At 41.5% G+C, this 14453-nt stretch overlaps 1 protein-coding gene across 1 annotated transcript; it reads left to right on the top strand.

Annotated features, from left to right (window-relative positions):
* Nucleotides 1–2654: 2654 nt before the first annotated feature.
* On the top strand, nucleotides 2655–7005 carry LOC145590616 (WD repeat-containing protein VIP3-like). The gene is made up of 2 exons (XM_081647037.1): nucleotides 2655–3077; nucleotides 6253–7005. Exons 1-2 carry the CDS (start codon nucleotides 2736–2738, stop codon nucleotides 6877–6879), a joined length of 969 nt encoding a protein of 322 aa, XP_081503163.1. The 5' UTR covers nucleotides 2655–2735; the 3' UTR covers nucleotides 6880–7005.
* The last annotated feature ends 7448 nt before the right edge of the window (nucleotides 7006–14453 follow it).

Genomic DNA, 14453 nt, shown 5'->3' with positions numbered 1-14453 from the left:
AAAGATTGAAAAATTCCCAGATAAAATTGAAGATAGAAAACAACTAGAAAGATTTCTAGGATGTTTAACCTATGCTTCTGATTTCATAGAAAATCTTGCTTTATTAAGAAAACCATTACAGAAAAAACTCAAGAAAGAAATAACTTGGAACTGGAAGGAAAGTGATTCCAAAATTGTTCAAGATCTAAAAGCTATGTGTAAAGATCTTCCTGTACTAACACTACCTACTAATGAAGATGATTTAATCCTTGAAACGGATGCTAGTAATGAGCACTAGAGTGCTGTGTTAAAAATCAAAGAAGGAGAAAGACTTTGCAGATATAGTAGTGGAAGTTTTAATAAAGCTGAGTTAAATTATCCTACGATGCAAAAGGAAATCCTTGCAGTTATTAGAGGGATCGAGAAGTTCTTAATCTTCTTAGCCCCTAAACAGTTCTTAATAAGAACAGATTGTAAAGGCATACTCGGTTTTGTTAAAAAGAATTTGTCTAATATGCAAGCGCAAGGGAGACTCCTGTGTTAGCAATTATGGCTTAACCAATTCTCTTTTACTGTTGAACATATACAGGGATCGAAGAATTCTTTAGCCGATAGTCTAACCAGAGAATTGGCTAATAGCGAAGAAGCACAAGACATCAGAAAAACCTCCTGCCCATCAACTAGAAAAGATGGAGGCAGAGAGAAAAACTCTTATTGAAGAAACAAATAAAGCAATAGAGCGGGTTTCACCCTCCACTTGGGCCTTGATGGAGGCCATGATTGTTTCATCAAAAAGAAGATCTCAAGATGGTTTAATTAAAAGTTGTCATGTAGCAGTTCGAAGGTTCCTAATGTACGAAGTGATGGTCATTATCCTGAGACTCATTCTTGATATTCAGGATATAATACTAAATAAAATAAAAGATAACAATTTTAGGTTCTAGTATGATCTAGTTGTATCAAGGTCATACAAGATGTATGATGTCTATGATATATGGGGAAGTAGAATAATATTCAACACCAATTCCAGAGTGGGTACTGTGTCAATTCACCCACATTCAATGGAATGGAGGGCACCATATGTAGCGGAGCACTATAGAGCTTGGGATTATGGGATGGTTCATAGTATTGTACCATTCCTGATAATAATACTACATTCTTTGAGAAGCTCACGAAATTCCAGAAGTATGTTTTTAGGAGAATTTATGAAGCAACAAGATATAAAGGAAAAGTTGAACAAGTCCAAGTGCAAAGTGCAAACATTGAAATAGTTGAAGGAAAAATTAACTCTCCACATTTCCTGATCATGTTTGAAGACGTTCATCGCAAACTCAAAGATCCAATCTGTATCCAGCAGAGACGAGTAAAAGATCCTACGGAGGCAAGAGCTTATGGATTTTTCTATATTGCTCAGTATCTTAACCAGTTCATAGCGTTAAAAGAAGAACCACCAGTCAAAATACATGTGGGAAATACTACTATAGTAGCACCAGAGTGGTTAAGAAATTATTTAGAAGAAGGAGTATTACATGGTGAATCAGTGTATAATTATCTTGAACAAGTTGAAGCTGGGAGATATTTATCCTTAGAGGGAAAAGAACATTTATTGGAGATCTTTGTCACATGGGATGAATCCTATGCTGCTAAATGTGTGATGGATCTAGGTATAGAAGAAGACAACCAAATGTATGTCCACTATGAAGACAGTAAGGACAACAAAGGTGGTCTACAAGATATGATGGAGTCCTCACACCAGCAATTATGTATTCTACTTTTACTGTTGTAGCACGTTTTATTTGTTTTAAAAGATCTTTAGAAAAGCAGTGAACGGTATTCACTTGCCGAGTCATGGTTTTTTGTAAGCCATAGAAAGTGTCGGTGACCTTTGTGAGCCTTCCCCTATATAAAGGGCATTAGGCAAAGAAGTGAAGGCAGAGTTGGAAGAGTTAGCTAGAGAATTGCTCTGAAAACATTAGAGAGTCCTCTAGAGAAAAATACTCACCTTAAGAGACAGATTGGTTCTCCATCTCTCTTAAAGTAGAGAAAACTCTATTTCAGCTTATGTCTGTTTAAGCTTCCAGTTTGTGTGTTTGTTTTAATATATGAGTGTTGTAATCTTTTCAAATTAAATAAAAGTTTCGTTCAAGAAGGGAACGTTATATCATAAACAGAGTAAGGATTGTTTAATTAGAGATTCGGTCTAAGGTAGGAAGCCTCATCTAAGGAAGACAGAGTTGGGGTTAGCTACCTTGGTAAAGCCAGAAGCTCAGAATGCCGGAGGTTCCATTATCGACTAAGTTCAGGTATTGGTCAAAACTCTCTAGTTAAAGAATTATTATTGCGAAGCATGGTGGGCTGTTAAATTGTTTAAGTAATTCATTTCGATGTACAAGTAGTAGAGTAGTGATAACTAGTACCAATAAAAGTCATTTAAGTATCAGATCGAATTATAGTAAAAATCAGTGTATTATTAAAAACTGTTATTTTAAATTAAGGTGGTGTTATTAGTTTATCAAATACTGTTATTAATTCCTTAACTACTGTTAATTTCCCTAAAATAAAATATATTATTAAAAAAATAAATACTGACGTCACTTGGTATTGGGTGAGGTAACCTATACGAGTAACGGTCCATCATTCCCCCTTATTTAACCCACCGAAGACACAAGAAAAAACCCAAGCCTACAAAAACACTGGAGTAAGCACACAAACAAGTACATCAACAATCGAACCAAAACCCCATAATTGTTGTTGCAATGAAATTGGCCGGCTTAAAATCCTTAGAATCAGCACACGACGATTCTATATGGGCGGCAACATGGGTTCCGGCGACCGAAACTCGCCCTTCTCTCCTCCTAACAGGCTCCCTTGACGAGACTGTCCACCTTTGGAAGGCCGACGATGATGTTGTGTTAGACCGCACTAATACCGGCCACAGCCTCGGCGTCGTCTCTGTTGCTGCTCATCCTTCCGGGGTTATCGCCGCTTCGGCTTCCCTCGATAGCTTTGTTAGGGTTTTTGATGTTGATTCTAATACTACTATTGCTACTCTTGAGGCTCCACCTTCTGAATCTTGGCAAATGCAATTCCACCCTAAGGTATAACACTGTAACTTTTTTTTTTTTAAAAAAATTTAGTACCCAGATTAGTAATTTTACTTAATTTGTTTTTTTTGTGATGAATGTTTTTGAGTGTTGAGTGCATTTATTTGAGATATTTAAGTTAAATTGCGGATGTCAACTAGTTTAGTCGGATTAGGATATAGTAATACTGGGTATTGAATTAGTCATCGGTTTACTGACTATCCAATTCCAAATATATGAGCTAATTTTGGAGAATTTTCAGACTCGAATGCTTGACTGTTACAATGTGTAGTCATTGTAGTGAGTCTGTGAGTGTGTATAACACTTTAACTTTATTTTATTTTAATACCCAGATGAGTAATTTTACATGATTTGTGTTTTTGTGATGAATGTTTTTTAGTGTTGAGTGCATTTATTTGAGGTATTTATGTTAATCATGGATGTTAACTAGTTTAGTTGGTTAACCTATTAGGATATGGTATCAAGACCGGATATTGAATTAGTCATCAGTTTGCTGATGCTGACTATCTTAATTTCAAATATATATGAGCTGATTTTTGAGAATTTTCAGACTCGAATGTTTGACTGTTATAGTGTGTAGTCATTGTAGTGAGTGTGTATAAAGAATTGTTTTTCGGATGGTTCTTAGCATTGTTGACAATTTTCGCTGGGTTTCGTTTGGTGGATGGATGAGTACCCTTTCTTGTTTGGAGAAGTTGGAAAAGGGAATGTATTTTTATTAGAAAACTTGCTACGTAAATGGCTAAATGACAGAATGAAGTTAATTTTGAAGAAATCTCTGTTTGAAATTTGTTTTATGTGTTTTTCTACTTGTCTTAGGGTTTGGTGCTGTGTAATTCGTTGCTAGGAGAGTCCATATCTACACTAATGCAGCATGTTGTGTATGCACAACAAAAAAGTTTCAGTATTCCTTTCATCTCTTTAGTTGGACATCGGGATGTACTTTGTTGTAATGGTTATCCAGCAAATTCAGTAATAAGTTTTTTGCAAATCCAACATTTGTAAAGAATCAGAGTAATGTAGCAATCGTATAAGTTTGATTACTTGTCCTAAAATCACCGTTGGAAAGTTAGAGTAACATTTTATGCTTTAAGTATTCGATAAAGTCATTTAAGGCACGCCAAATTCATACCTTTTTGGATGCCTATTTGTATTCCGTATGAAGAAAGGACCTTATATTGATATAAGGATGGGAAGCATCAAAGATCTTATCATCAATCATATACTTTTACAAGTATAGTATCAGAAATTCATGTGGACTGGCAGTAGATGTTTTCTGCAGCAGAAATTATAGGAGGCCAAATAAAGATGTACCCTAATGTCCGCAACGATTGTATGAAATTCTTAAAAAAAAAAATAAAATAAAGAAGAAGAAGAAAGAAACTGGAATGGAAGTTTTCATTTTGTGGTAACTGGTTGGCTCCTATGTATGTCTACATCAGGTCTGTGGTCATTGGTCTGTCCTTACCAGAAAGGTGCAAGATGGTTTTTCCCTTTTAAATTCATTGCCAAAGCAGGATTAGACAAGTGCTTGCCCTTCTTGTTGGCTTGTGAGTTGTGGGCCTGTACTAGGGTTATATGTAATTGTATTTTTATGCTCACGTAGTTCTGTACTCTGGAGATGCATTAGTAGCATATCTTGATCCAACAATTTCCATATAATTATGATATTTTGTAACAGCAATTTTTACCTATTTTGCACACACATACATTTTATAAGTCAAATCGTTGCCGTGTTTTGTGCTTGGAATTGCTTAATCATGTATATTTGTGGTTACTTTGCTAGAATATCTTATCATCCTGCCATGTTACTATATTGAGTCGTATGGTTGTATATCAATCTAGGCCATTTCATGTCCAGGACTGTATGTTGTTGGTCTTTGAATAGATCTTTTCTGATATTGATATTCATGGAAATTTGGGGGTCCTTACTGATTCATATGGGATTCCACGTGCCTCTGTTCCTGGCTCATGACTTGATGGTTTGAGCACATTGGCAAGCTATGTGCAATAGAGAATTTCCTTGGATGATTTACTCTAACAACAGATTCTCCTGTTGTAGAATCTGTTGTAGTTTACCTGCATGTTCCGTTTTCTTCTTGATGACAGTTGTAGCCTTATCACTGTAATAGGGTCAATACAACTGGAATGACCATCACTCCCTCTACCTTTCCTCATTGCAGATTTTTTTTTCTTTTTTTTTGTTAAAAATAAAGTACTCTTTTGACTTCTGTTGTTAGAGGGACACACAGCCACACACTACAATATAAAATTGCATTCTTATCCATGTTGGGTGCTCCTTTCTTATTTATGATTTTTGTTGCCCTTACATGAGCTTTTGTTGCTATCTTATCTATGTAAATAAGATCAAATATCTGGAATTATTTTGCATGACTTCTAAAGTGCTACATAACCCTTCCATTTCTTGGGGATACTAAATCTGGAGTAATTGCTTTTCATATGAAGGCAAGACAGTAGGGCTCATTCTACAGCCTTAATGCTTTAATTTTAGGATGCATCTTCTTTTGTATAGAATGCATGAAATCAATCGGTATGCTGTGCAGACTTCCTTTCCTTGTCTTCTTTCATTTTCTAATGTTAGGAAGGCTCATCCCAAAGTTTTGCGTGGCCTTTATTTCTGACTATGAATCTCTTTCCAGTTTTTCCAAAAAAATTTCCCTTGTGAATATGAACCCCTTTCTCTTCAATATTTCCAGTTTTCCAAAGTGGTTAGCCAAGTTAAATCACCTGAATGATATAACTTCTGTGATTAGTTGAATTCACAGTTTTCATGGGGCATTTATTTAAGTTGGATTGTAATTACTTGGGCAATTTCACCATACTGTGTTAGTCTGGTCTGTCTCTGATGTGCTGGTTTACTTATATTCTGAATTCAGTATTAATGTCAATCTGAATCATAACTGCATTATTTACAAACTCTTAATATGCGGTAAAGTGGTCTGTCTCTGATGTGCTGGTTTACTTATATTCTGGATTCAGTATTTAACTATTTATGTCAATCTGAATCATCATTGCATTATTTACAAACCCTTGATATGCGGTAAAGTGGTCAACGTGCCTTGTTAAAAGGAACAAGGGTATTAAACAACTTGAGATCTGCTCTCAACTTCTGATGTTTATATTAATCTTATGCATCTTTTGTCATCAGGGTACCATGCTTGCAGTTGCTGGAGGAAGCAGCACTTCAATCAAGGTTTGGGACACCGCCACGTGGCAACTTGCTGCATCACTACAAATCCCCCGTCCTGAAAGTAGCAAACCAAACGATAAAATTGCCACCAAGAAGTTTGTCCTCTCGGTTGCTTGGTCTCCTGATGGGAGACGTTTGGCCTGCGGCTCAATGGACGGAACAATCTCTGTTTTTGATGCTGCACGCGCTAAGTTCATACACCACCTTGAGGGCCACCTCATGCCTGTTCGATCCCTTGTCTACTCTCCCAATGACCCTAGAGTTCTCTTTTCGGGATCTGACGATTCCCATATACACATGTATGATGCCGAAGGAAAGAGCTTAATTGGGTCAATGTCGGGTCACTCAAGCTGGGTTCTGAGTATTGATGCAAGCCCAGATGGTGGTGCCATTGCAAGTGGATCAAGTGATAAAACAGTGAAGCTTTGGGATCTCAGCATGCGGGCAGCTGTTCAGAGCATGACCAACCACTCTGACATGGTATGGGGGGTAGCATTTCGGCCACCTGGTGGGGCCGGTGTGCGGGCTGGTCGACTTGCCAGTGTGTCGGATGACAAAAGTATTTCACTGTATGATTATTCTTAGTTTTTATTCTTGTAGCACAATGACAATTCGGATTTTTGGTTTAGGATTTTCTGACCTGACAGCCTTCTGGCAGTGTTCATCAAATGTATCGACCAACATGTTTATTAGAGCTGGATTTGACATTTATTTCTGGGTTTATTGTATTTATCTTTGCATATTTAAAGTTGTTGTAATTTTGTTCAGTGTGGCCTTGTTTTACAGTTGTGTCCCATTGCAACAATGTCTGATAGGTTGTGTACTGTTCAAATCCTTAAATTGGAAAACTTCATAGTGACATACTTCCTCTGTTTAAATTGTGAGAGATTTTTGGTCAAAGTGTTGCGATATTTATAAAACGTAGGAAGTCTATCACAAAATTCACAATCACAGTCTTATCCTCACTAAGATAAAAAGCCCTACACAAAAGAAGCATTCTCTACAAAACTACCTTTTGATTTGTTATAAGCTTATCTTTGATTTGTTATAAGCTTATCAAAAGATAATTCGTTAAGGTGATCCAATATCTTTCTATTTATTTCTCATTGTTGTAGATGTTTTTTCCTCTTTATTATCTAAAGCTGCCCAAGAGAATTTAATTCATGGTGTGAAAATTTGTAATGGGACATTAGAGTGACTTATTTTTTGCCGAACATTTAACTTTTGTTTTTTTACTCTTAATATATACGAAGTAAGATATAACATAGTCATTGTTTTGGGTGTTTTTGTCCCTTGGGAGAGTTATAGCTTGAAGATCGGGTGACGCTTGTACCTGCAAAATAACCGAGACTCCGGGTGGTTGGAGCTCTGCCTCCGACGATCAAGTTAGAACGTGTTGGAGAATACGAAAAGGTGCGGAAAGTAAAGAGAGATCTTCTCGGATTCCGAGATCAGGTGGTTTATCTGATGTGAGAGAATGTAGGGTTGTGTAATAAATGATTGAATGTGTCCCTAAATAGGAGATATCTCCCTATTTATAGGGTCATTGGAAAAAGTGTCCTCTCTTAGGTCACTTTGACCTAGATTTGGTGGGCTGCGCCGTTTTGCGGCTTTCTCGGGAATTGAGCCTTGAAGGCCGCAATTCCAGCTGATGTCTGAGATTGGCACGTGTCAGCTGGTGAGTGGTCCATGTGAATCTGTCCAGGTTTGACACGTGTCCCTTTCTGATTTGTCCACGTGTCTAGGGTATTTTTACCCTAAACATTTGCCCCTCACAGGGGTGACGTGGCCGGCCATGTGGCACCTGTGACACGCGTCTTCCTCTGAGTGGTGAATAGTAAAAAGACTGTTCACCTTCTGGGGTGTGACGGGGATGCCCTCGTTTTACCCCTCTATAAATAGGAATTTACCCCCCTCTTTTCTCACGTGTTTGACTTATTTTACTTTTTAGAGAGAGAAAGAGGGATTTCTAGAGAGAGAGACTCTGCCCCTGCCTGTTGCTGATTTTTTAAGTTTTCCGTCTGCTCTTTAAGTGAACACATCCGGTCACCGTTTGAGGCAGCTTTCAGAGTTTCCAGAATTTTAAACAAAGGTAACCGTCTCTCCCCTTCTTAGCTCTTTCAAGCTTTTTCCGTTTGCATTTTTATTCTTTTCAATAAATGGATTCCCCATCAGCACACACGACACAACCTAGAACAGTAGTCAGCCGGTCTTCTGGTACGGCTGAGTCTAGGACTGGGGTGCCGTCTCTGGATGCTTGGACCTGGTTTGCTCATCCCCGAATCCCTCCGTCTTTGTGTCTATGCAGAACACAATGGCTAGAACAAAGCAGACGGCTACCAAGCCAAGAAGGAGGCGCGCTATGGAAGTGCCTGCTGATGAAGTAACCCCAGACGGGGATTATAGTAAGACGGATAAGGATAACTCGGACGAGGAAGTAAGGTCTCCTCCGCGTGCCCCCACAACTCCAAGTGATGGAATCTTGGAGGAGTCAGACGGCGAGGGTCCGCCTCGGCTCAAGATCAGAATAACGAGTCAGACGACGAAGATGCCGCTGACAGATCTGGCTCAGAAGCTTCTTGCTCCGATCAGGAGGAAATCGCTTCTGAGTATCAGCCACAAAAAAAGGGCCCGTCAATTTCAGACCCTACCCAGACGGGTATGTCCCCTAAGGACATTGAGATGTTGAAGGGTAGCTTCAAAGAGTTCCAAGACAAGCATCCGGTAGGGAACGGATGGGTTATTGAAGTGCCACCTGAAGAGGCGACGGTCGCCTGGGACGACGATATAGATAATGCCGGCAATTACTTCGGCTGCTACGAGGCGGCATTTATAGCTGGTTTACGTTTTCCCCTCCACAGAGGGATTAGGGCAATTTTAAGGGGGTATGAGCTTGGCATCTGGCAGCTCACTTCAAACTCGTGGGTGAACATTCTGTGCTATATTGCCGCCTGCGAGTTTTAGAATGTGACCCCTAGTTTTGAGGCGTTTGCTCATATGCATTATATGAGCCGTGCCCTAGGCGGTTTTGGAGTGTGGTATACCCTAACCACACTCCCGGAATACATGATGACACTTGACAAGGTGTCCAAATGGAGCAACTGGAAGGGGAAGTTTTACTTAGTCTCTTCTCTAACACTCAAACACAACCGGTTCCTCCGCCGGTATAATAAGGACTCGGCTTTGCTGGGAAGGAATTGTGCCCGGCCACATATCCCAGAAACGACTTGGAATGAAATAATTGAGCCGGGCCTCTTCAAAACGACTACAATGCCGCTTGATGATGGAAGCGAAATAATTGTCCCACAGTTCTGGATACCCCATCTGGAGTGGCTCCAAGACGAGGCTTTTCCTCCGCCTGTGGTCTTAGTACCATACTTGAGAGATGTACGTAACACCTCAGCCGGAGTTTTTATGTGTTTTCTTTTTATTACTTGTGGTAATTTGTCTAACTGGTTGACTTTCCTTTGCAGCTATTGCTTTGAAAATGCTGGATCCCAACAAGACGCCTGCTAAACCTGCTACCCTTGTCCAGAAGGAACTTCTGGAATAGAAGAAGGCTCAAGCAGCCAAGAGGAGTGGGGTAAGCTTCGCCTGACCTATTAGCTTGTAAGATTTCTATTTTCTGTCTACTGAATTAATTTAGGCCGGCTGTCCAATCTCAGGGTGAGAACAAAGTTGTGCCCTGGTCGATTACCAAATTTCTCAAACGAAATCGATCAGATGACCCCAAGAAGACCCCTGCCAAGGCAGCGAAGACTTAGAATACCCAGACGGTATCTAAGCAGAGGCCAATAACTGCGGGTAAAAGCCCGTCTGCGTTGAAGGCTCTTAGTGAAAGTGCTGAAATTGTCAGCAAAGAACCGGGAGTCTCTGAGACGCCGAAGGGTAGCAAGCTACCCGGTGCTGCATCCGGTTCTGCAGCGGCTGAGGGCCTTGGGAACCTTCAACCTGGAGCCCAAGGTATGAATAATCCTGAATTCCCATGGCCGTATGACTACTTAGTGTGCGTGAAATCTCAGACTTCTCAATCTGGAGATTCACTAGGCAGCCGGCACGATATTGGTGCCGTCCTTCTTCTGGTGCAGATACATCCCAGAAATGGCTAGACATACAGCGGTATGCCAGGCGGATGTTGAGGACTCTCACCCGGTCTGATAAAGACCGGTCCCTGGGCTGGAGCAGGTCAACTTTGACCAGATTCTTGCCCTGCTGGCCGAGAATGAGAAGGATGACCTCAAGGCCCTGGAAGCAGCTGATACAAAAATACTAAGCTGAGGGCTGACGTCAAGCAGCTCTAAGTGGATATGGCTAACCTGCAGTCGGCGCACAGTGTTGAGCTCAAGAAGGAGCAAGACTGGCTGGTAGCTGAGAATGAGAAGGATGCTGAGGAGCGCATGAAGCTTGCTTGGCAGCTCATTGACCCTAATACTGACTTTGAGTACTTCAACTTAAGGTATCAGTACGCCTCTGAGGTCTATGATAATCAGCAACTGAATCTGCCGGCTCCTCCCTCTTTCAAAGAAAGGGCCGCTGAGCAAGGCATCAAGATTGTCTCGGAGGGCGAAGATGAGGAAGAGGAGCCTCAAGAGCAAGACGCAGCCGACCTTCCGCCTGACCAGTCTGAGCCGATGCCTCCTCCTTAGCAGGCTTAGTTTTCAGCGGCAGTATGCCAATTTATGCTTTTCTCCGGCCTGTGAGCCGTGTATGCTTGTACTTTACCGACTAAGGAGTCGGGTTCACTCAACAATTTTTTGTTGTTTTCTTACTTTTCTTCGGATTTCAATCCGGCTTAACAATATCTCCCGGCCTTTTGACCAATTTGAATTAATGGAAATATGCTGAATATGCTGACTGAGTCGGCTTTGTTCAATTTTGTTTTAATTTTTGCATACATATATACTTGAATTTTTGCCATTTTCGCCTAACTCATTAATAGCATACGACATTCGATAAACCGGCTGCACTTGCCCCTAGGCGGCTGTGTGGTTGGTTTTTGTACTTCTCTGATTGATTGGCTTGGGAACTTTGATACTTTAGAGAGTATGAGATGTTCCTAAGTCAATCAATCACAATAGTGATTGCCCCAAACCAAGTACACAGCCGTCCAAACATTCAAGCAGGTAGCCGTCAACCCAGGCGGAGAAGTAGTTACACTTCTTTTCCGCCTGGGGTATTTGCAATCCAATTATACTCGAACATCTTTTTATAAGGCAGGAGGCAAATGGCCGCCTGACAAATGGCCCCCAGACGGCTCAAGTGGTTTTTAATGAACCACCTTTCCCACTTTCTGGGGTACCTGCAATCCAATTGTACCCTGTCCGTCTGCCCCATTGGGTGGTGGACTTGTACAACCTCGATAAATAATCTAAGTTAAACCTTCGGCCGATCGCCTGCTGATGTCCTTACACATCCGGCTTTCATAGACATGGTCGTCCTTTAGATTATCCTGGTCAGACGGCTATGAGTTGACCAATTAGGTTGTTCAGTCTTTGCCGTCTATATGAGTTGGTAGAGCACTTTGTTACCCAGATGGGAGATACTCTCTGTGACGATTCTACCCGGATGGGCGTCGCCAGACGCCTTACTCATGTTGGAGCAGACGAATTTATAAAATATGTATCATCCTGCCATTGGCCTCGTTTTTTGAACATTAATTTAGCCACTAAGTTATTAACTTAGTTTAATTCTAATCATTGTCAGCCGACCGTCTGTGCATTGAACATGTGGTATTCTAACATTGCGCATGTATATATAAGAATTAAATGACAGGTTTGGAAACAAAAAGCAATTTTTTCATTGATAAGCTTTTCATTTACAAAAGTTTACAAATCTCAGAAGTAGTACTTTTTCAAGTTATCTACATTCCAAGTTTTAGGCAGCCGCCTGCCGTTTGGAGTTTCCAGGCGGTAGGTGCCGTCTTCTACTTCTTTATAGATCCGGTAGGGGCCTTCCCAATTAGGAGTTAGCTTTCCATACTCATTGGCTCTACCGGTTGCCTCCATTTTTCGTAACACAAAGTCCCCAACTTTCAAGGGTCGTTTGTGTACTCGTTTGTTATAGGCATGGGTCATTCTCAGACGGTAAATCTCATGACGCAAGGCGGCATTGCCCCTGCGTTCCGGGAGAGAGTCCAATGCTAGCCGTATGGCCTCCCAGTTTTCCTCTTCATCGTATAGCATGACTCGTAGAGTCTGCTCATAATGCTCGATGGGCAAGACGGCTTCAGCACCGTATACCATGAGAAATGGGGTTTCACCAGTTACCCCTTTTTCAGTTGTCCGGATGGCCCATAGGACATGAATTAGCTCTTCAGCCCATAAACCACCAACTCTTTTAATTTTCTTCTTGATGCCGTCTGTGATGAGCTTGTTGAAGGCTTCAACTTGGCTGTTTGCTTGGGGTCGACCGACTGATGCAAAACAATGTGAGATCCCTTGATCTCCGAGCCAAGTCTTGAGTTGAGGCGTCTCAAACTGAGGGCCATTATCGAATACCATAAACATAGGTACCCCGTACCGGGTGCTGATGTTCTTCCAAATGAAAGAGATGACATCCTTTATCTTGATGCCCTTGACCGCCTCTGCCTCAACCCACTTGGTGAATAATCCACAGTCACCATAATATAACGCTTTCCGCCTGGTGCAGGCGTATAAGGACCTAAAATGTCCATGCCCCATTTAGTAAACGGGACTGGGTTGTGGATTGCTGTCAAGTCGGTTGCCGGCTGATGGATGAGCTTGCCAAATCTTTGACACTTGTCCCACTTTTTGACCATTTCCATGGCGTCTGACTCAAGAGTAGGCCAGAAGTAACCTTGCCGCCTGGTCCTGATAGCTAGCGATCTGCCGCCTATTTGAGAGGCGCAATATCTCGAGTGCAACTCTTCGAGTACTTCTTTCCCCTCATCTGGGGTAACACACTTCAATAAAGGTTTTAGGAAACCTGCCTTGAAGAGCTCTCCATTTCTCATCTCGAAGTTTGCAGCACCTTTCTCTAATGCGGTTGTCTCCCGAGATGAATCAGGAAGCGTACCTTCTGTCAAATATGCTCTGATGCCATCCATCCAGGGAGAGCTTTGGTCAAGTACTCCAATGGGTTCTTCATCAGATATACTCTGTTTTTCCATTACTTCCTAGAAGACTGACCGAGGAGTATCACAGGAGGCGGAGGATGCCAATTACGATAGAGCATCCGCCTGATTGTTTTCAGACCTGGGAACTTGACTTAGATGGAATTCTTCAAGTGTCCCAGCCTCAGCTTTGACCGCTTGAAGGTATTTGATCATTGCCGGATAGGTGGCTTCATATTCACCATGGTATTGGCTAATGACCAACTGTGAGTCAAAACAGGAATCAATTTTTGTTGCCCCTGCTGCCTTGCACATGCGGATGCCAGCTAGCAGGGCTTCATATTCTGCCTCATTGTTTGAGGCCTGGAACTTAAACCATAGTGCATACTCATACTTGACCCCCTCAGGAGACTGACAGAATACATCTGCACCACAGCTGCTCATGGTAGAGCTCCGTCTACATACACTTTCCAAACCTGATCAAGATTGTCCGAAGCAACCGGCTTTGTCATTTCGACAATGAAGTCGGCAAACGCCTGACTCTTCACTGCCTTTCTTGGTTCATAGGTGATTTCAAGACTTTGCATTTCAATAGCCCATTTAAGCATTTTACCGGATGACTCCAATGTTGTCATTGGCCGCTTGAGAGGTTGGTCTGTGTAAACCACAATCGGATGTGCCAAGAAGTATGGTTTTAACTTCTTAACAGCCATGTAAAGGGCAAGGCTAAATTTTTCAACCATGGGGTACCGTATTTCAGCATTTTTGAGAACATGGCTAATGAAATAGACCGGGAGCTGAATGCCGTCTCTCTCAGCAAGGAGAACAGCAGTGAGGGCATGATCTGAGACGGCTAAGTACATGTAAAGCGTCTCCTTTGGCAGAGGGCTAACAATCCTTGGCTAGGAGTGTAAATGTTCTTTCAATTTTTAAAAGGCCGCCTCAGCATCATCTCCCCATTCAAATCTAGTCTTCTTCCTTATTGCTTGGAAGAAGTAAAGGCACTTGTCACCTGACCGGTGTAGGAATCTCCCCAACGCAGCTAGTCAACCAGTGAGCTTCTGCACTTCCTTAACAGTGCGGGGTG

Source organism: Chenopodium album, chromosome 18 (genome assembly GCF_948465745.1).
Source record: "Chenopodium album chromosome 18, dcCheAlbu1.1, whole genome shotgun sequence".
In the NCBI taxonomy this organism is placed as follows: domain Eukaryota; kingdom Viridiplantae; phylum Streptophyta; class Magnoliopsida; order Caryophyllales; family Amaranthaceae; genus Chenopodium; species Chenopodium album.
The sequence above is the reverse complement of the archived record's forward strand: the minus strand, read 5'-3'. Positions and strand labels throughout refer to the sequence as shown.

What these genes read in the sequence shown, in the direction of transcription:
- LOC145590616 (XM_081647037.1), top strand. Translation starts at nt 2,736, where the DNA reads ATGAAATTGGCCGGCTTAAAATCCTTAGAATCAGCACACGACGATTCT. An exon ending in AAATGCAATTCCACCCTAAG is followed by an intron (nt 3,078 to 6,252) that starts GTATAACACTGT and finishes TTTTGTCATCAG; the next exon opens with GGTACCATGCTTGCAGTTGC.